General features: G+C 30.4%; 1 protein-coding gene across 1 annotated transcript; it reads right to left on the bottom strand.

Annotated features, from left to right (window-relative positions):
* Positions 1-10,575: 10,575 nt before the first annotated feature.
* On the bottom strand, positions 10,576-16,532 carry LOC107481626 (copper-transporting ATPase RAN1). Its single transcript, XM_016101902.3, has 9 exons — positions 16,089-16,532; positions 15,338-15,961; positions 14,272-14,701; positions 13,438-13,763; positions 12,787-12,845; positions 12,340-12,682; positions 11,839-12,036; positions 11,478-11,735; positions 10,576-11,187 (listed from the first exon to the last, which is right to left on the bottom strand). The coding sequence occupies exons 1-9, from the start codon at positions 16,395-16,397 to the stop codon at positions 10,711-10,713; spliced, it is 3,024 nt and encodes a 1,007-aa protein (XP_015957388.1). The 5' UTR covers positions 16,398-16,532; the 3' UTR covers positions 10,576-10,710.
* Between the last annotated feature and the right edge of the window lie 4,499 nt (positions 16,533-21,031).

Below are 21,031 nucleotides of genomic sequence, written 5' to 3'. Positions count from 1 at the left end.
TTTATGATTTTAAAATATATTATATGCGAGAGACTAGTTTTAATATAATTATTTATATTAATACTTTTATTATATATATATAAAGCATTATAATCCATAAATTTATTACATCTAAGTCATTCTTTGGTATGTCTAGCAAAAAAAGCATAGAACAAGAACTTATGTAATTAGCCTAAACTTTGTTATAGAGTTATAGTAATATAAAAGTCGTTAACGCGTATGATATGGAAATACTGAAATACATACTCACCCCTGCCCCCAAAATAATGATAATTTAATTATCTATACTTAATAGCTAATTATAATGACGTGCCTAATCCAGGATTTAGCCTATACATTCTTTATTTTGGTCGTGAATTTCATGATGAACATGTTTATTAGACGGAAAGTTCTAGTTTCAATTAAAATAACTTGTGAGGCCAACAAAAGTTAGGATTCATATATACGTGGCTGCCAAGAGTCAATAAATGTTTAGGTTTCGATAGTTTTACACCTCATCGTATCATCCTCACATCACTTGGGGTTTACCAAATTAAGACCTTTTAATATGGATAAACTTAGAGAAATAACAAAATTTTATATCATAATTTTTAAATTTTTGGATATGTTTTTTTTTTCTGGGTTTTGTTGGTTTTTTAATATGATTATTAGTACTGGCCATTGGGCAACAGCCTCATCATGCAAACCAAGTCATCTTTCTATATATAACTATTGTCTATTGCAACGTATTCACACTTCTTATACTCTGTTTCTTTTTTTAGTTTAGTTCGTTTATAATTGAATTAGTGTGAACATTATATTGGTAATTGTTCCAAGACTTAGTTAGAATCATAGTGGTTTGGGTTGAACGTGAAGTCTAGATACTTTTGAGTGAAAAGTTCGATGTCTTTTTTTACGGAGATGAAGTCGTTCGAGTAATGTCTGAGTTTTTTATGAAAAGGTGTGGGTAATATTTATGAGCAATGTTAGGGGTCAATAATTTTTGTGATTGTTAGTCATCAATTAGCCATCAATGATGATTTGATGGTGTGAGATTTTATCTAATAGTTCACTTTCCTCTGTTGGTTACATGCTGGCCAAAATTCAATAAAACTACTGGTCTCCTAGACTTTTTCAATATTTATAAAAAATTTTGATATTTAAGTTAGTAAAAATTTTAGGTAGATTTTTTAGTAGATTGGAATTCGAAAAGAGAAAATATGAGGAGCCAATGGAATATTTATATAATATATACAATGGAGGTTTATGAAGTATTAGACATATAATCATTAGTGTTACCTTTTTTCATCAGTTGAAACTTTTGAGATGAGTAGTACTATGTCATGGTATTAAAGCGTTAGATCCAAAAAGTCAAGAGTTCAATCTTTGGTGAAATCCAAAATCAGTTTAATTTTTTGGGAAGATGTTTATTATCCCTAATACTCGGATGGTTATTCTAGATAGTATGTAGAATGTTCATTTTCTAACTCAATAGCCCATTGTACACATTGTTCATTCATTTTGTAACTCAATAATCCATTGTACACATTGTACAAATAGTCCATTGTCTTCCTAACGAAATCCATTTGAAAAATACCAGGATAATAAATGTAGATGTAGAGTTAATAATTACTTTTGGAGTAATTTTATCTTTGATGATGAGTTTGTTACTCACTTTTATTAGAAAAATTGTGGAGATATCATTTTTAGATAAACAGAAAAGACAGTAAAAATCAATTACTTATTTAAATAAATAGAACTAAACTCATTATCATGTTCGACTTTTATAAGATCGAGTAGGTGCCTGTTCAACTGATTTTATTTATTAGATTTTATTATTTTGGGTCTGGTTAAATAATAAACTAGGTATGAAGAGTAATTTTTTTCCTTTGAGTATGATCCCTCACTTAAAATATTTTAGTGCTGTTTTTGCCTTAAAGCATTTCTTATTGAAACATAGTACTTGGTCAAAGTTGATCTTAGTGCCTTTTATAAGAAGTTGGCATATAAATTTAAATATCAACCTCAGACCTTATACTATACACTGGACATAATTAATGCGTGGGTGTGGGGAAGGGAAATATGACCAGGTATAGTATAATGTAATTTATACTATGACATGAAAATCAATTGACTATTTAGGATGCTGTAATTTCCTCCTTTCTTCTTTGTTGACTCTTACGATATTTCAAAGTACTTCACAAAGCCATTCATCTGGGACCATTGTACAGTAACGAATTATATTACTGAAGACTTTGGACCATAAATAAATAACATTACGCCGTTGAACTCTTCAAGATTATATTATTATTGAGAGGAAAAATAATGTAACGTTACATCAAGAATCGTTTGGAATTGAGGGGGTGTTTAAGACCTGATTCGCTTTGAAACTCTACCCTAGCCTTGTAGGATTTAGATTTCTCATTTTTATTTGATGTAATTTTCGACTCAAATTCGAATTATGTTTCGAGTAAGTTTATATTTTAATTAATATCTTTATATTATATTTTTGTTATTTTTTATTTACAATAATTTATTTTAGTATAAATATTATATCATTATTAAATTCATCTTTAAGAGTAAGATTTTAATAATTAATCGTATAAAATTTATAAGTATATACACTAATAATGTATTAGGTCAATATGATTTAATTCAATTTATGTTTGATTAATTTAGAATTAGGTTTAAATATTTAACATATACTCTATAAAATATTAGAATTAAGTCTGAATTTAATTAAAGAAAAAAAGATAAATCGATCCCTAACTTTTTTGTCGGCAGACATTTAAATTTCTAAGAATTTAAAATTACATTTAAATCTCTTATCTTTTCAAAATCTGAACATATCGATTCTTGAATTTAATTTGTCCAATTTTAAAAATTCTATCACGTGTCCATCCATATCAACCAAGTCAGTATAACATAAATCACGTTTGATTTTTCTATTGAATCTGATCGAATGAATACGAGAGATTGATATATTTTTGAAAAAGTCAAAGAATTTAAATATATTTTTAAATTTTAAATATTTAAATGTCTATGTATTAAAAAATTAAGAATTTATTTATTTATTTTTTAATTAAATTAGTCCCAACGACCCGTTTACCTGGGAATTGGATACTTTAATGGGGGCGTTGCAAAATATTCCACCTTCTATTTGAGGTGGTGAAAAAGAAGAATTGGAGCACATAGTTTTGATTTTTGGAAGCTGGGTTTTCAGTCACTATCGCACGTGCCGACAGAAAATAATTTTCAAAGGTTGTTAAGGCGTAAAGAACAGTTATTATTATTTATTATTATCCAGCAAGACTGGTTTGCTAGCATTATTAAGAGCTTGATTAAGCCAACTCGAGCTACTTAAGGAGAAGAACAGTTACATTTTCAAGCAAGTGGAGTAAACAAAAGCATGTCATAATTCTTGACCACGACAATACAAAAGTTGCATCATCCGAATTAAACCAAATGCAAATTCTAAACATGTTAACCAAAAGCACCCAAGTGGAACCAATTAAGGGTCACAACTCACACAAACACAACTACATATAAAAGTCTAAGAAAAAAGTTTAATGATAATCACATTACACACTTCTGTATTGTATCATTTCAAATAGACAACTTGAATATACTCAATAATACACAAATCATTTCTCCAGTCTAATCTCTTGTTTCTAACATGGTATCAGAACCATGGTATCCTCTTTGAAGAGGATAGGTTGTTTTCCTTAGGGTGAAATCACCGAATTTTTGTATTTTTTTTCCTATTTCACTATTCTTTCCCTTTTGTTACTCTTTTGATGCTTTTTCACCTCACCGACTAACCTATTTTTTTTGTCTTGTGTTTTTTTTTCAGTATGATTAAACACTATTGTCATCCGCTGCTTACCTATTATCATGAAGAAATCATATAGTTTTCGTTCTCTCGTGACAGTTCCGTCTGTGTTTTCTCTTGTGGCAGTTTCGTCTGTGTCCTCTCGTGGCAGTTTCATCTGCGTCCTCTCGTGGCAGTTTCGTCTGCATTCTCTCTCGTGGCAGTTCCGTCTGCGTTCTCGCGTGGCAGTTCATCTGCGTCCTCTCGTGGCAGTTCCGTCTGCGTTTTCTCATAGCAGTTTCGTCTGCGTTTCTTTCTGACAGTTCCATCTGCACTTCCTTCAGACAAGCGGAAGTTCCGTCTGCGCTTCCTTCAGACAAGCGGCAGTTCCATCTGCGCTTCCTTCACACAAGCGGCAGTTCCGTCTGCGCTTCTTTCAGACTAGCGGCAGTTTCGTCTGCGCTTTTTTCAGACTAGCGGTAGTTCCGTCTGTGCTTCCTTCCGGCAGTTGCGTCTGCACCGTTTTATCAATTTATGCGATTTTTTCTCTTTATTTCGTTGTTTTAAATAAGTTTCAAACTTAATTTGTCACTTGAGTTTGAGGGGGATGTTAGAATATAATTAGGATCAATTAGATCAATTAGCATATCTGGATATTTATTATAGAATATTACGTCTTTATTATTACAATTCTCATAGCACCTATAAATACCCTTCTATATTGTATCGTTCCAGACAATTTGAATAGACAACTTAATTATACTCAATAATACACAAATCCTTTCTCCAGTCTAGTCTCTTGTTTCTAACACTAATATACTTAAATATCATCTTTTTAGGTTATTCTTGAACTTTTTTTAACTAAAGACTAAAGAGTGTTGCAATCTTAATTAAAAAATCTTAATTTTCTATTTAGTTATATTTTATATAAATAGATTTTTTTTAAATAACCTGTTATTCAGATTAATTATATTTTTTAAAATATTTCAAATAGGCTACATTTACTTTTTTACAAAAAAGAGAGAAAAATTAAAGTTTGTAATATGCTCATTTATTTATTATTTTTAATAATAGGTCATTTTTAAAAACATTGCATTCTTTATTTTATAGAAATTTTAAGTATTTAGAGGAAGAAAAAGGGTTATTTTCTTGACAAAAAAAATTATGCATTTTTGTTATTGTCAACCCGTACCTTATATATGTATATGTTATATAGAGCCACTCAAATAAAGACATCTAAAACGTCTTTTTTTAAAAATAATTTTTAGTCATTAAAATTTAACACATATAATCGATTAAATCGTGTTATTTTTGTTAAAATTAGACTAGACAAATTAATTTGATCGAAACAATGGTGAATCAAATCTTGAACTGATCTAAATTAATATTATTTTTTATAGAAAATAACTACAATATCTTTATTATAGAAAATAAAAGAGTATTTTAGTAATTTTCTATAATAAGAATATTGTAGTTATTTTTTATAAAAAATAAAATTAATTTAGACCGATTCAATATTTGATTCGCTATTTTTTCGGTCAAATTAATTTATATGACCTAATTTTGACAAAAATAACATGATTTAATCGATTATACGTGTTAGAAAACATCTTTAAAAAAAGACGTTTTAGACGTCTTTATCTGAATGGCTCCCTATAAAAATATGTTTTAAGTGGATGTTGAACCAAAGACCTCTCACTAAATAGTAAATACAAAAGATCCTTAGCCACTAAAAAAAGATCATTAATTGATAATTTAATTTTTTTTTTACATAAAAATCACTTCTATTTTAAATTATTATCAAGTTATATAATAATGTTGCATTTTTTTTAACTCACGGATAGAGTCAAGTATCCGCGAGTTAATAATGGATAGAGTTAGGGTTGAGATATTTGCAACCCACGGATAAGATTAGAATTGGCTCCAAACCCTATTCTAACCTACCCGTTGCCACCCCTGCTGTCCTCGTTGCCACCCCTACTATCCTCTGGGATTTGAATTTAATTTAAGAATGTGTTTGTTGAAGTAAGTTCATATTTTTTGAACGCTTCAATTTTTGGATAATTTTATACTTATTCCACGTTTATAAGAAGCAACAAATCCTAGTTTTTGGATTTTACTAACTAACTTCTGCATTTTTTTAATTCCCCTACCAATCCTATTCTTCATACATGACATTGTACACTTTTATAATTATAATTCTTGTGTATTATATTTATTATTATTTTTTATAATATAATTTATTGATCTTATTAGATAGAGTAAATTTTAAAAAAATAATTATAAATAATAATAGGAGTGAAAAATTATAATGTACTAAAAAAGAGTGCTAAAAATACTAGAAAAAATATTATATAAAAAATATACTTAAAAAAGTGTAAAAAAATAAATATACTTAAAAAATAATATTATAATTTAATGAAATATTCTTTCTAGTAATTATTTATTTAAAAGTGATTTTAACTAATATTATTCAAACAATATTTATTTTATCAAAATCAATTTTAATATAAAATTAATAAACATAAATCATGTTGATACAGACACATTCCTACTCAAAATTAATTCTATCAAATTATTTTTATTCAAACTCAAATTTAACAAAAACCAATCTAAACACACATTAATCTATTTTTGGTATTCTTTTACCCATTCGGTGTAATAAGGGTTCGTTATTGTTGTTTATATTTTTTTGACATGTTGCGTGATTCATGGTTTTGGACGGAGTTTCTTTGTTTTTGGTTGTAGCGTTGTTTTGAAGTACTGAGACAGAGATTGAAAGACTAAAATTCAGTATCATGTTTATTGGTTCAGAGACTGATACTAAAATTTATGTCTCTATCCCTAAAATTTCAGTATTTCAGTACTTCCAAAAAATAGGGACACAGGAAACTAAAATTTTTAGAAATGGAGACGGAAACTTTAATAATATTTTATACCTAAAATATCTTCATTTCAATTAATTAAGTCTAATTTTACCTTTTGTACAAATTAAATTAGAGTTTCATTCTTATTTCAATTTTTGTCTCGCACTTTATACCAAATAAAATATTAAAATTTATTTCAATGTCTGTCTCTTAGTCTTTGTCTCTCAATTTCATGTCTCTCTACCAAACACTACCTAATAATTTATGGGTCTATCTAGTGTACAGTTGTATTTTTGTACAGATTTATAAATTTTTTTTATTGTATCTACTGTGGACACGTGGTATTTTTTCTTGGCCTGGAAATAACAAATTATCAAGAAGCTGACGAGGCTTAGTGGAGGGTTGGATTGAGCCGGCTGCATAGCTTCATTCAGAATGGGATTTTATTGTCATAGTTGTGCCTTTTAGATTGTGTCCAAAAAAGAGTTGATATGAATCCAACACAAACAAAAGTTAAGATGAAGACATGATGGGTTACATGTATTTAAATAAAAATAAACAAATAAAGCATTAATATATTTTTAATTAAATGTTGACTTATTTCAATATAAACTTTCTGTCATGATTTTTTAATTTTAGATGAATTCATATTTTTATTATGTCTTCTACAAATATTTAAGTATTATTTTAGTAAGATAAGATATATCCTTACTTTTATTTAGTAGAGAACTGAAGATTGTATTTTTAATAGTGCAATAATAATCAATTATGATATATAATTCTTTTTAAGAGATTCCCACATATTTATATAATTAACTATCATTCACTTTAGAAAATAATTATGTTCATAATTTATTATTATTCATTTCAAAAAATATTTATCTATATGATTAATTATCATTCACTTTGAAAAATAATATTAATATTAAATAAAATATCATATATAGAAGATAAATAATATAAATAAACCAAATAAAATAATAGTGTAACAAATAAGAGATAAAATAGGGAGGAAAGAGAAACAACAATCTAAAAAATTTTGTGAAACCACCGAAGAAAGAAAAAAAAATGGCATACGAATTTCTTAAAAAAAAAGAAAATAAAATATTGGCTGAGAAAAGAAAATTCTTTTTAAAAAGAACCTAGTTAAATTTTTGCATCTAAAATGGATAATAAATATAGATATATAATTTTAAATATTAACGTTTTTAAAATAAAATGGTTCTTTTTATGAAATTAAAAGTAGTGTAAAAAATAAATCAAAAAGAAAAAAGATATAAGAGTTAACAGAATAATTAAATCTTTTATAAAAATTAAATCCAATTTTGTATAATTATATTTGTAACTATAAAATAAAAATAGTCCTCAAATTATCTAACTACTAACAAAAAACACTAAAATATTAAGGTCGATATAGTAACATATACTTCATAATTCTATTATTCTTATTTTAAAAAAATTAAATAAATTTTTATTGTAAATGTAATCAGTATGTTATGTATTTGCTATTAAACAATAACGTAAAATTTATTTAGTCAATTTTATTAGATTTTTAATATAAAAACTAACAACTATTAACTATCCTTTTAAAAATTATTTCAAAACAACAATTATTTTTTTAACAAACCCCGGTTCAAGTAAATTCATATTCAATTTCTAAATCGATACCATGGCTTTAACCATGTCTACAACTTAATTCATTCTCTTCAATTATATTCAACCAAACAACATTTTCATTCTACTATAATAATTTGCAGCTACAAAAGATTAAGTAAAAAAGACGATTTACAAATTTATAATAAAAAAATTAATTTACTATAATAGATATATAAATCATACAACTTCTACCCCTCTTACAAATTATAATCTTAATGGTGAGGAAAGAATAATAATAACTAAACTAATACATCTATATCGCATAAGCTAAACTCAAAAACTCTTCATAAACTTCTTCGTCCATTTCCTGAAAAGAGAAGTCTGTAGGGGGAGTGAGAATATGATACTCAAAAGGTTGATGGGATACTGGGAATTAAATTTGAAAAATAAAAATAATCGTTTGCCAATTGTATTGATGGAATAGTAGGAAGAGAATTGAAACGGTTATCTCACACGTTATCTCCCATTATCCACTATCCACGTGAGAGATAATCGTTTCAATTCTCTCCCACTATCCCATCAATCTCTCCTACCAATTGGCAAACAGTTATTTTTGTTTTTCAAATTCAAATCAATCCAATTGGATCATAATTTAAATAAAATTTTTTCATGTATTTTTTTTAGTACTAATTGATCAAACATATCCATTTTAAAAAATTTTAAATTAAATTATGATCCAATTGGATTGATTTGAATTTGAAAAATAAAAACAACTGATTGTTAAGAGACATTGATGGGATAGTGGAGAGAGAATTAAAATAGTTATCTCTCACGTGGATAGTGAGAGATAACGTGAGAGATAACTGTTTCTACTCTCTTTCCACTTTCCATCAACCTTTTTAGTACTAATTGATCAAACATATCCACTTTAATCTCTTCTACTAACCTTTCTATGTATATGTTAAAAGTTTAAATTATTTAATATTAATATTTTTTTATTATTTTCAATTTTTTTAAAAAAATACATGTAAATGAAATATACACATTTTACGTCCAACGGTCTTATCTCGTTTACACGGTAAACGATTATCTCATTTACACGAGATAATATTATCTCGTTACAGTATAATCAGATAATATTATCTCGTTACAGTATAATCTTGTTTACATTGTAAACGAGATAAGAGAAATATTTATTTTAATAAATATTTTTTAAATTATTTATTTCGATAATTATTATAATTAATTAATTTATTTAAATAAAAAATCCACTTGCATCAACCAAGGCCTTATTGCAATATTTTTGGTCTCCAGACCCAATCATTCAAACAGCATGTTTAGCTCCAACAATTCATTTCGAGATTCCAAAAGAAAAAAAAAAAAACAAACGGAGCCATTCACCGTTCCAGCTTCAGCGGCTCCGCACGGTTCCGCAGAGACTTGCAAGCTGCTCCCAGCCGCAATGCTTATGGACACCTGTCACCTCTGCCTTCTTTCGGTCTAAATATCTGTAACTCACAATCTGAATATTATAATTATCCATAATTTATATTTGCTTTCGTCTTGAATGCTTTATGACACAAGAATAAAAGCCCAAGACTTGAAGGATTGTGTCATTGTTCTTGTATCTGAATTTATGTTGTATTGCTTATTTTATGACTAAATTCTTAATGTGATATTTAAGATTTATCGAATGCAGATAAAACAGTTTGTGCTTCATATAAATTCTTTGTCTTCTCATACGCTAAAACAAAACAACACTATTTTGATCTGTGTCTAGCGTAACAAAATCAGAGCATGCTCAACACTACATTCACCACTCAGTTTTAAAAAGATTCGAAATTGGATCTCAAAAATCAGAATAGTGAATTTTAGATCCGATGAACTAACATAAATGGTTAAAATTGTAAATTTTAAAAACCACTTTAAAAATTTAATCTTTCTTTTATGTTCCAAGAACATAGACTAACACGTGATCGGTGATCCCACATTACATTAAACGGAAATGATGAGAGCACCGCAAGGCTTGTAATAATGGCATACATGTATGCTTTTTTTTTTACCATGTATGCCCTGTTAGGTGTGTCCGGAAACAAATCCTAATGGCATACATGTATGCTTTTTTTTTTTAGAACATACCATGTATGCCTTGTTAGAAGGTGTGTCCGGAAACAAATCCTAGCTATGATTAGAAAGTTGTTATATGAAACCCATGGGAAAAGAAAAAAGGGTGTGTTAGGGTCTTGACAAAGGAGAAAAAAAAAAGAAAAAAGCAAAAAGCAAAAAGAAATGATGAGAGAGATGAAAATACTACTGCATTTACAATGAACTGGCAACTACAATTACAATTACAATTACAATTACAATTTACCCAGAAGAAGATTGATTATTCACAAAATTGGAATACTATAAGGGTCAAACTCATTTGTACCCTCTAAATCTACGTATTATTTATAATTATTCTACAACTATTTCAAGTATTGCGGTAAGTCTGGGTTTTCTATATCTTCTCAAAAGCAAAGAAGAGCATACAACACTTACAGAGGAGAGAGCCATGCATGCACCAGCAACCCACGGTGGCAGCTGGATCCCCAGAGAAGGGAAAAACACTCCCGCAGCAACTGGTATTGCAATAACATTGTAAGCCATGGCAAATACATAGTTCAATCGAATACGAGAAAATGTCTTCCTAGAAAGATCAATGGCTGTGATCACATCTTCCAAGTTATATCTCATCAGCACATAGTCAGCGGCTTCTATTGCAATATCAGTCCCAGCTCCAATTGCCATACCAACATCTGCAGCGGCTAATGCAGGAGAGTCATTGATGCCATCACCCACCATTGCTACTACGCTCCCATCCTTTTGAAAGGATCGAACAACATCCGCCTTTCCTGCCGGCATAACCTCTGCCCTCACATCTTGAATTCCAAGCTGCCATACAAAACAAAATCGATTTTATCCAGTAAAGTTCATGTTACACAAGTACAAACTTAAAATCATATTATTTCTTTAAAGTTTAAACTATTACGCTGGCAGTTATGATCAAGAAAAACAACTGTGTTCCACTACAAAGTACAAACACCAAGACTAATATAATCTATGCAAAGATATTGGTTTTCTTTGAACAAGCATAGCCAAATACCCTTGAAACCACACTCAATAGATATAACAAAAAGCTTTAACAGCCAAGAAAAACAAGAGTTATAGAAACATATACATACCTCCTTTGCAACAGCTCGAGCTGTTCTCCAATTGTCTCCTGTAACCATAACAGGTATGACTCCCATTTTATGGAGGCCATCTATAACAACAGAAGCTTCTCTCTTTAGTGGGTCTGCAACACCCAACACTCCAGTTAGAACGTCATCATATGCTACCAGTATTCCTGTCTTTGCACTTTCTTCAAGCTCTACCACAAAATTTTCCACTTCAGTGGAAATATCTATACCATTTTCTGACAGCAGCTTTCTGTTACCAACCTGTTCAGGATATACTGCGTCAAATAAAAAGCTTAAAAAAACAAACAAATTCCACAGTTCTATGAAGTTAATGATAGTTAAATAGCAATGACCGAGAAACTACCAAAATGCGCTTCCCATCTATAAAGCACTGGACACCTCTTCCTGGGAGAGCAGAGAAATCTGATACATCATGAAGCCACCCAGAACTTAATTCCTTCGCATCATTCAGAGTACCATTGGTAGTAGAGGACTCATCAAAGAAATGAAAATGGCGTGCATATTGTAATATTGCTTTTCCCAATGGGTGTTCACTGCTAGCCTGAAAAATAAGAAACAGAGAATTAGAACAGGTAGATTCCTCCTACAAGAAACAGAAGGGTAACCTTCTGACAAATCAAATGGTCAGAAATGAATAATCTTTCCTAAGATTGTACTTAATCTATTTTCAACAATCTAGAACATTGTAGGAAAAGTTGATTTGTCTGTGTCAAGGAGGTGGAGAAAATACAAAATATAACCCAGTGGTCTTCTATAGCTGCATGAATAACCAAGTATCTGACAACACCGTTGACAGAAAATAAGATTCAGAAAGTAATATTATCATTGAGAAATTGGAAGTCACCTCAGCAGAAGCCACCAGTGTAAGAAATTCTCCTCGCTCCATTCCTGTGAACACCTTGACAGTAGTAACAGTGGCTTTCCCTTGAGTTAGAGTGCCTGTCTTATCAAATATAACATACTTCACCATCTGAGCCCTTTCCAAGGCATCTCCTCCTTTAATTAACACACCATTGTTAGCCCCAACCCCTGTTGCCACCATGACAGCAGTTGGTGTTGCCAAACCAAGGGCACAGGGGCATGCAATCACCACAACAGATATCGAAAACATGAGAGCAAAAACGAAATGATTTCCATTTTCTGGTAGCCATTCTTTTGGGTAAGCTTCAAGAGCCCCAGCAGTATACCTACAATTAGTCAAAATATTTAGAGAAAGTAGGGATGAGCATTCCAAATTCCTTGGGAATCAAGTTTTTATTAATATGACAAAAACTAGCCAATTTAATCTTACCAACACAGGAATGTCAATAATGACAAAGCCACAACAGTAGGAACAAATATGCTTGCTACCTGCAAATCAACAGAATGCAACATAAGTTCATATCTTATATTCCTTCAATCATTTGTGGACCAATCCACTTATGTGAATGATCCAGATGACAAGATGAAGATAATTTTTACAAACTTATAAGAACACAAAAGAAAAAGCTCCTCCAATTTGGTATAAAGCCTAAACCTCAAAGTACTAAATTCAATGACATTCAAATTTTACAGATAGTTCTGTAGGAGCTTCTTCTGATTTAGTGATCAAAGGTGAGGCATTTAAATATTGACCTAACTCGACAAGCTTAATCAAATCTTGGCTGAACTTGCAGCTTGGGAAAAGTAAATGCTGACTCCTTGCTACTCAATGCAACTCTTTTAGTTACAATTTATATGAAATGGCCAACCGATTTAAGAAAGTTAAATCATGTGGTTTTCATTAACCAGGACATCTAGAAACATGAAAATTTTTACTTTACTTCGGAATTGATTCTTGAGCTAATACTGTCTTTATGCTTTTGAAGCCAATGCTATTTTATTCTATGAATAAATAACTGTGATATAAAAGTACAACTTCTAGAGAATAGAAGTCACCCAAGTGCACAACCAGACTACTTACATAATCAGCAAACTTCTGAATGGGAGCTTTGGACATCTGGGCTGTCTCCACCAAACTAATTATCTGACTCAAAACTGTATCGGATCCTACTTTAGTTGCTTGAATGTGCAGGACACCATGTGAATTGATTGTACCTCCAATAACTGATGCATTGAGCTCTTTCAAAACAGGTACAGATTCACCAGTCACCATGCTCTCATTTACATAACTTGATCCCCACTTAACAATACCATCAGCGGGAATCTTTGTACCAGGAAGAACTTTTAATGTATCACCAGGTTCAATGAGTAAGGAGTCTATTTCCCTTTCCTCAATTAATTTACCACCTAGAAAATAAGATAATTATCAGCAAGTTATAATCTGATGTTGCAATAAAATGTGGAACATGATGAATCAAATAACCTATATTAATGAGTTTTAAAATGGAAAAAATTGAAGAGTAAATACCTAAATTGGTCCCTAACAAAACCGGGATTGGATCCCAATAAATTTTATTACTCTAATAGGTCTCTGATAATTACTCTTGTCAAACAAATTAGTCCCTATATTTTATAAAATTTTTATTGGATAAATAAGTCCCAAACAAACTTTATTATAAGAAATTAGATTTTAAAAAATATCATTACAAGACAAATTAATCTCCCTTATGGAGGGACCAGTTCCATCTAAAATCCCTTCGAGACCGATTTGGTGTTTACTCAAAAATAAAAACATAAAAGAAGAAGCCATTTTTCATGAAATAAAATATAAAGATTAGCTGTAAATGGAAACAATTTTACGTGTCCTTTTTGTCAAGAAAATAAGAATATAAAATGAAAAGAAAATGATGTGCACCTTTATCTTTTACAATCAATAAAGCAGTTGCAGGAGCAAGTTCCACTAACTTCTTAATGGCATCAGATGTCTTTCCCTTGGCAAGGCATTCCAAATACTTGCCCAACAATACAAATGTTATGAGCATAGCACTTGTTTCAAAGTATGTTGGAGACCAAAATCCAGTAACAGCACCATACAGAAGAGCACAAACAGAATAAACATAAGAGGCTGTAGTTCCTAAAGCAACCAGGACATCCATGTTTGTTGAACCATTCCTAAGAGCCCTGCCCGCTGCAATGTAGAAGCGCCTTCCAATCACAAATTGGATGACACTCACCAATGCCCATTTCAACCAATCACCCATGAGGAACGGTCCACATCTCCTGAGTAATAAGGAGTATATGAATGGTATGTGAGGACAAACTACCCCCATGAAGAAGAGAGGAACCTGAACGAAATACATCAAGCAAAAATCAATTTGAAATATCAGACAAGAACATGAACAAAATAAGGGTGTTAACACATCATACACGACCAATATTCGACAATAACAAGTCACCATTTGCTTTGATTATGTTTCTATGAAGAACAGAGAGAATGACATCACGGCAGAATACTGCTTTCTTTATATGAAACTTCTGTACAAACTAATGCAACCCTTAGAATAAATAAATGGAATTTGACAAAATATAGAATATAAAAGGAAGATTCGACTGATACTAATGTACCGTGGGAATAGAAACCGCAGCCACCGTATGACTTGGAATCTCTAGCTTCCCGTCTCTTCTCTAAAGCCACCCTATGTCCCTATGTCCCTATTGATCCCAAGCACATTACATTACTAGAAAATTAACTCCTAATGTTTCTCCACCAATGCATTTTGTGAAGAAATATCTGTTTATGCATGTCATGACTCACGAGTATCCGTTCAATCATCTAACGATGATTATGAACATGATTTCACACACCTATAGGAATATGGATGAAGAAACAGATTTTTTTTTTCAAAAAAAAAAGGAACTAAGCAACATGACTCCAACATAAAACATTGCCATACAATAACTGAGACGGAAGAGATACTCACACTAAGAAACAGGCTGGAAGTGAAAAGCCGAAACATAGCTGAGCTCTCGGCACCATCTGTAGAAGCCATTCTGGCATAAGGGTTCCTAACATTCAACCTAAATTTCCCTTTACTCCCAAGCTGGATCCCATCAACAAGTGATCGAGGCCTAATAACTTCGGGATCAAACACAACATCCAACTCATTCGACACGATGTTGAATCGGAACTGCCTCACACCTTTCATCCCACTCAGCATACCTTCCAGAACCTGAGCATCACCCAAACTGTACACACCAACAACACCTAGCACCACCTTGTCCTGCTCATTGCTCTGCACAAACGAAGCCTCGAACCCAGCATCTTCAATCGCACGGACGATCTCATCCTTGCTAATCACATTTGGATCATACTCAACCTCACCTAACGAAGTAGCCAAAGCCACCACAGCCTTCTTCACACCACCGAGGTCCTTGAGGATCCCTTCCACGGAGTTCACGCACGCCGCACACGTCATCCCCGTGATGGTGAACTGTCCTACAAGAGTAGCACCACTTGGCTTCGTTCCAGTCGCGCTTTGTTGAGGTTCCGGCAAAACCTCGGCTTCGAAACCTGCATCTTCAACCGCATTCTTAATGTCTTCATCCTACGGTTTAAAAACCAACGCAACAAGTTCCAAAGCAAAAGATCAGTAGCTATTAGCTAAACAAAAAGAAAGAAACTCAGTTTCCATAATACAAAACTATTCAACTAGCTAGCTAGCTATAACTAACCTTGACGAGGCTCGGATTGAAAACGACGTCGGCGCGGTTCTGGAGAAGTGCGACGGAAGCGGAAACGACGCCGTCAACGGACATGAGAGCGGATTCGACGGAGTTGGAACATGCGGCACAGGTCATGCCGGTGACTCTGACCTGAATCCGCTTCGTTGATGTTGTTGCTGCTGCTTCAACGTCGTCCTTATCGTAGGAATCGAGAAGGCGAACATCTTCGAGGTCACCGGAGTCGTCGGCGGCGGCGGCGGCGGCGAGGGAGGTTTTACCGGCGGGAGTTAGCTGGATGTCTCGGACGCTCGGCGCCATGATGAGGAAGGTGCCGAGGGGAATGCAAAGCGAAAGAGATTTATAAGATTTCAAAAAGCAAAAAAATGGAGAGAAAATTTGGAACGGAATTTGCAGAAAGAAGAGAAGAAAAATGAAAGAAGAGAAAAAGAGAAGAACTTTTCCGAGGGAGATGGGTGAGACAGCAATTTTTTAACTAAGTGGAAGGTGCGGGTGGGGCCACTATTGGATTGGAATTTGGAGGGAGGTTTTTGAACCGCTTTTACGTTTTTACCCTTTGGGTTTGTTAGAATTTCAGTTTTATGTTGTACTTCATGCTGGGAGGAGTTTGTACTGCATGCCACGTAGGAAGAGTTAGTTGAGTCGTGGTTGCGTTGCTTGTGTTCTCGTCAAGCCCGGTGGCGTGTGAGCTTAGGTGTGAAAAATGAAAATTGCTTCAAGGTTCTAGCTAGCTTGGTCTTTTTCCAACTGGTCAAACAATGTCAATCACAGTGATTAATTTTGAACATGGAATCCAGAATCGGGAATGATAAACAATTAAAGATAAGAGGAAGTGGAAAATCTTTTTCATGTTTAAAGTAACATCATCTTCAAAATTAGAAAAAAAAACAAAAGAGAAAAAAAGCTAAAATAATTTGTTTCTTTTTTAAAGATAAAACTTTAAAATATTATTTAAAAAAAAAATTAAGGATAACATTTTTATTAAAATTTAGTCGGCACTTAATCAGCAAAAAAATGAATAATTTTACATTATTATATATAATTTCACACCATTAAAAACATTAATAATAGTTAATTAATAGGTACAAATCCTAAAATCTACTAATCTTCTAATATTCTTTCATATTATTTTGTTCCTCAATATTTAAACCAAATCTTAATTTGACAAATTTTTTATTTTTATTTAAAAAAAAATCAAACGAATTTAATATCATTCTATCATTAAATTTATATAAATAGCTAAGAGTGAGAGATACAAACGTTAACAATGTTATTGTTAAGCCATATTTTTTTGTATTAAAAAAATATAATCAAAATATTTTTGTACCTCTTTTTTTGCAAAAAAAAGTTTTTATATTAGTTATTATTGATGTATTAATTTTATTTATGTACTAAAATTAGATGTTATTAATTTTTAAATATTCTAATTATTCGTGTCAAATTTAATAATAGAATAATATTGACTTATTAAAAATTTTTGAAAACTGAAAGAAAACATTTAAAATTTTTGAAAACTAATGTTTAAAATATTGGAGACCTAATTAAAACTTGATTCAAATATTAAAAATTAAAATTATATTTTATTTTTATATTAATTTATTTATTTTAAAAAGATTAACGATCATTTTGATTCTTAAAAAATATAAGTGTGATGGAAATATGTTAAATATAAGCTTCTATTCTTAAAATTTTTTATATATTTTAGTTTTTTAAAAATATATTATATATAACCCTTTAAAGATATAAATAGTATCAAATAATTGATTTGTAATTAATTATACGGAAAGATAATTGTGTTCAATATGTTTTAATAATATTACATACGTTTTTAAATTATAAAGTATAAAGTAAAAAGAAAAAACTTATTCTTTTAAACATAATGAAATAATAATACTATGTGTATCTATTAAAAGCTAAATTTATTTTAAAACATTTTCTCGCATCAAAATAATGTTATTAATGTATTTTAAAAGACCGAAGACTGTGAGACGCACAACAAACAGGTTGGCATGAAGAACGCATCTGGCACGTGACCCACGTGACTTTGTACCCCATGATAATTCTCCAATGATGTACGTTAATACGTAAATGATATAATATCTGTAGGATCCGATTTTTGAATTTCTCTTGCATTGACGTGTTCATTAATTGATAAAAGACCTTCAAGTTTGATTATTTTAAACTCCTAGGTAGCGTTTGATGGAGAGACAGAGACAGAAAAATTGAGACTGAGAGACAGAGATTAAAATAAATCTCAGTATTCTGTTTGGTGCAAAATGGAAGACATGAATTGAAATAAGAATGAAACTCTAATTAATTTGCACAAAGGGTAAAATTGGAATTAATTAATTGAAATGAAAGTGTTTAAGGTATAAAATGTTATTAAAGTTTCGGTCTCCATCTTTAAAAATTTCAGTTCTCTGTATCCTTGCTTTTTGGAGATACTGAAATATTGAAATTTTGGAGACAGAGACAGAAATTTTAGTATCAATCTCTGAACTAACAAATACAATACTAAGTCTCAGTCTCTTGATCTTTATCTCAGTACCTAAAAACAAACGCTACCTTAAGGAAAGGAAAATACGCCTTTGGCTTGGGATACTATAATTTAATTTATTAATTTCAATGCTTGTATGAACTATATATTCAAAGTTTTTTGGACACAAGTTGTGGTTTATATTATTTAGAAGGCATCCAGCAAATATATAATTAGAAATGGTTAAGTACGATTTTTTTAAAATATAATAATAAAAAATATAATTATAAAAAATTAATAAAGAATAATGAAAAGAAAAATGAAAAATAAGTTGTGTCTTTTGATATTGTTTTTGTGTTTTTTTAGGATGGATATAAAATACACTAATTCAGTATTTTTGGACACATTATCTCTGTCCATGTCTTCTCTAGCAAACACAATTTTGTGTCTTTGTGTTCCTGTTTTAGTGTCCTATCTTTGTAAACAAACACAGCTTAAAGTATAGGTTGAATATTTTTTTATTTCCAATTTTTTTTGCATATAAAATTATTCTTAAAGTTTAAAACCAAATTTTAAAATCGTCATTTTTATTTAAATATTAAAACTTTTGACCAAATTACAAACAATAAAAATATTATAAAATAAAAAAAAAGAAAAAGATAGCGTTTCTGCTCATGCAAAAAGAAAAGAGAAGAAGAAAAAGAAGTTGTTTATAATCCACCTTTATATTTCTGCTTCCGTCGCCACTTCTATATGATTTTGGTCCCTAAAGTAAGGATGATTTTAAAACTATTATAAACCTTAAAAAACGATTTTATATGCAAAAAAGGTTAAAAACAAAAAAAAAATTCAATCTATACTTTAAGAACCAAAATCATACTTAATCCTAATTAAAAATTTAGAACTCATATTCGTCTTTTATTTGTTGTGTCTATTGATTAATCATGTCAATTTAGCCAACTTTCGCTTTTGACCTAATTGACTATTCAATATTGTATAGTAATTGCAGTTTTTTCACTTATTGTTAATTTGTTATCAACGTTAACAACCACCAATGGAATAAAAAACTTCCTATCATTTAGGTTAGAAAGGAAATATGAAAATGAAGGGGAAAAAAAGGTAAAGCCCTAATTTGTTTGGGTAGAGACAAATAATATTGGAAATATGCATGGCATTTTTCTCCACTAACAAAAATGGTTGTATCATGATGGTGTGATGATAGAGTATCCACTAATTTGGAAGAAAAAAACTATTACTTAAAAGGAAAAAGATAAATTAAAAAAAGAAAAAACGGTGGGTAGTGCATCTTATGTTATCTTCCACCAAAACAAAAACAATGGGCAATGCACATTATGATATGTGGTGTCCACAAAAGCTTCTTTTTATCTCATAATCACGCTGGCATGGCTATATAACTAAAGAGTGTTTTAGGAATATTAATGGAGAAAGTAGCTCATTCTTTTTAATGCATTCAATTCATAAAATACTTAATAAAAAGATTGATGTTTACTTTATATTTTTATATATAGCACTCTTAACATTCTTAATTGATATATATATAATATATATTTTATATAAATAATTAATTTGTTGGTTAATTTTTATGTACACGTAATATTATTAATTTAGTTTTATAGTCAATAACTTTGTATGTACTTAGCCAATAAATTATATCTCAAATGACATAATCTTGCCTTTAGTAAAAAAAAAAAAAAAACTTTTTATGTACTATAACTATATGTAGGAGGTGCAATCAATAAGCATAACAACCCTAATTATTCGAAATAATAAGTAAGGACATGTGGGAATAGGATTATTTTATTCCATTGACCCAATACAGATTTAATTTGACTTTGATTTGATATTTGAAGTTTCTCTAAGAAAAAGTCGCAACGTTGACAAATTTAATTTTCTGAAACCATATGGTAATATGTTACATTGTCAAACAGATTCACTTTTAGGTTTCCTTCGCCACTGTTTTCTATGAAAGTTGCTGGACATGGTGTTCCGACTATGATGATGGGATAAAATTAAACTAAAACTTGTATAACTTATTTAAATTATAAACTTAGAATAAACTAATACTGTAAATAATTATAATATAAAACTAAATTTAATTTCTCACTAGATATGACTTATTTTTTAGCCGTGGAAGGTAATTGATTTTTGTTTGCATTTTAATTTTGCACTATGAATTAGTTTCAAATTATTGGGAACGGAATTCTAATTATTGAGTGGATTTAATTTTGGTCAAAACTCAGGTAAAGTCGACTTCGCGTGAAGTTAATATTTAAGAGCTGTTAGATGAAAAATTAGTCAAATTAGTCAAATCATCTAATGGTTTTCAAGTATCAACTTCACGTGAAGTCGACTACACCTGAATTTCCAACTTTAATTTTATAGCTTTGTTATTTCAGAACATCTTCAGAAACTGAAAATATGTGGAATTGAATCAATT

The sequence above is a fragment of the Arachis duranensis genome, chromosome 3, assembly GCF_000817695.3.
Source record: "Arachis duranensis cultivar V14167 chromosome 3, aradu.V14167.gnm2.J7QH, whole genome shotgun sequence".
In the NCBI taxonomy this organism is placed as follows: Eukaryota; Viridiplantae; Streptophyta; class Magnoliopsida; order Fabales; family Fabaceae; genus Arachis; species Arachis duranensis.
The sequence above is the reverse complement of the archived record's forward strand: the minus strand, read 5'-3'. Positions and strand labels throughout refer to the sequence as shown.

Bases quoted from the DNA above. Each gene is read 5' to 3' on its own strand.
- LOC107481626 (XM_016101902.3), bottom strand. From the start codon at position 16,397: ATGGCGCCGAGCGTCCGAGACATCCAGCTAACTCCCGCCGGTAAAACC. The intron at 14,702-15,337 runs GTGAGTATCTCT...TATTTCGTTCAG, and splicing joins CTTCCAGCCTGTTTCTTAGT to GTTCCTCTCTTCTTCATGGG. The intron at 12,037-12,339 runs GTGACTTCCAAT...CTTATTTTTCAG, and splicing joins CACTGGTGGCTTCTGCTGAG to GCTAGCAGTGAACACCCATT.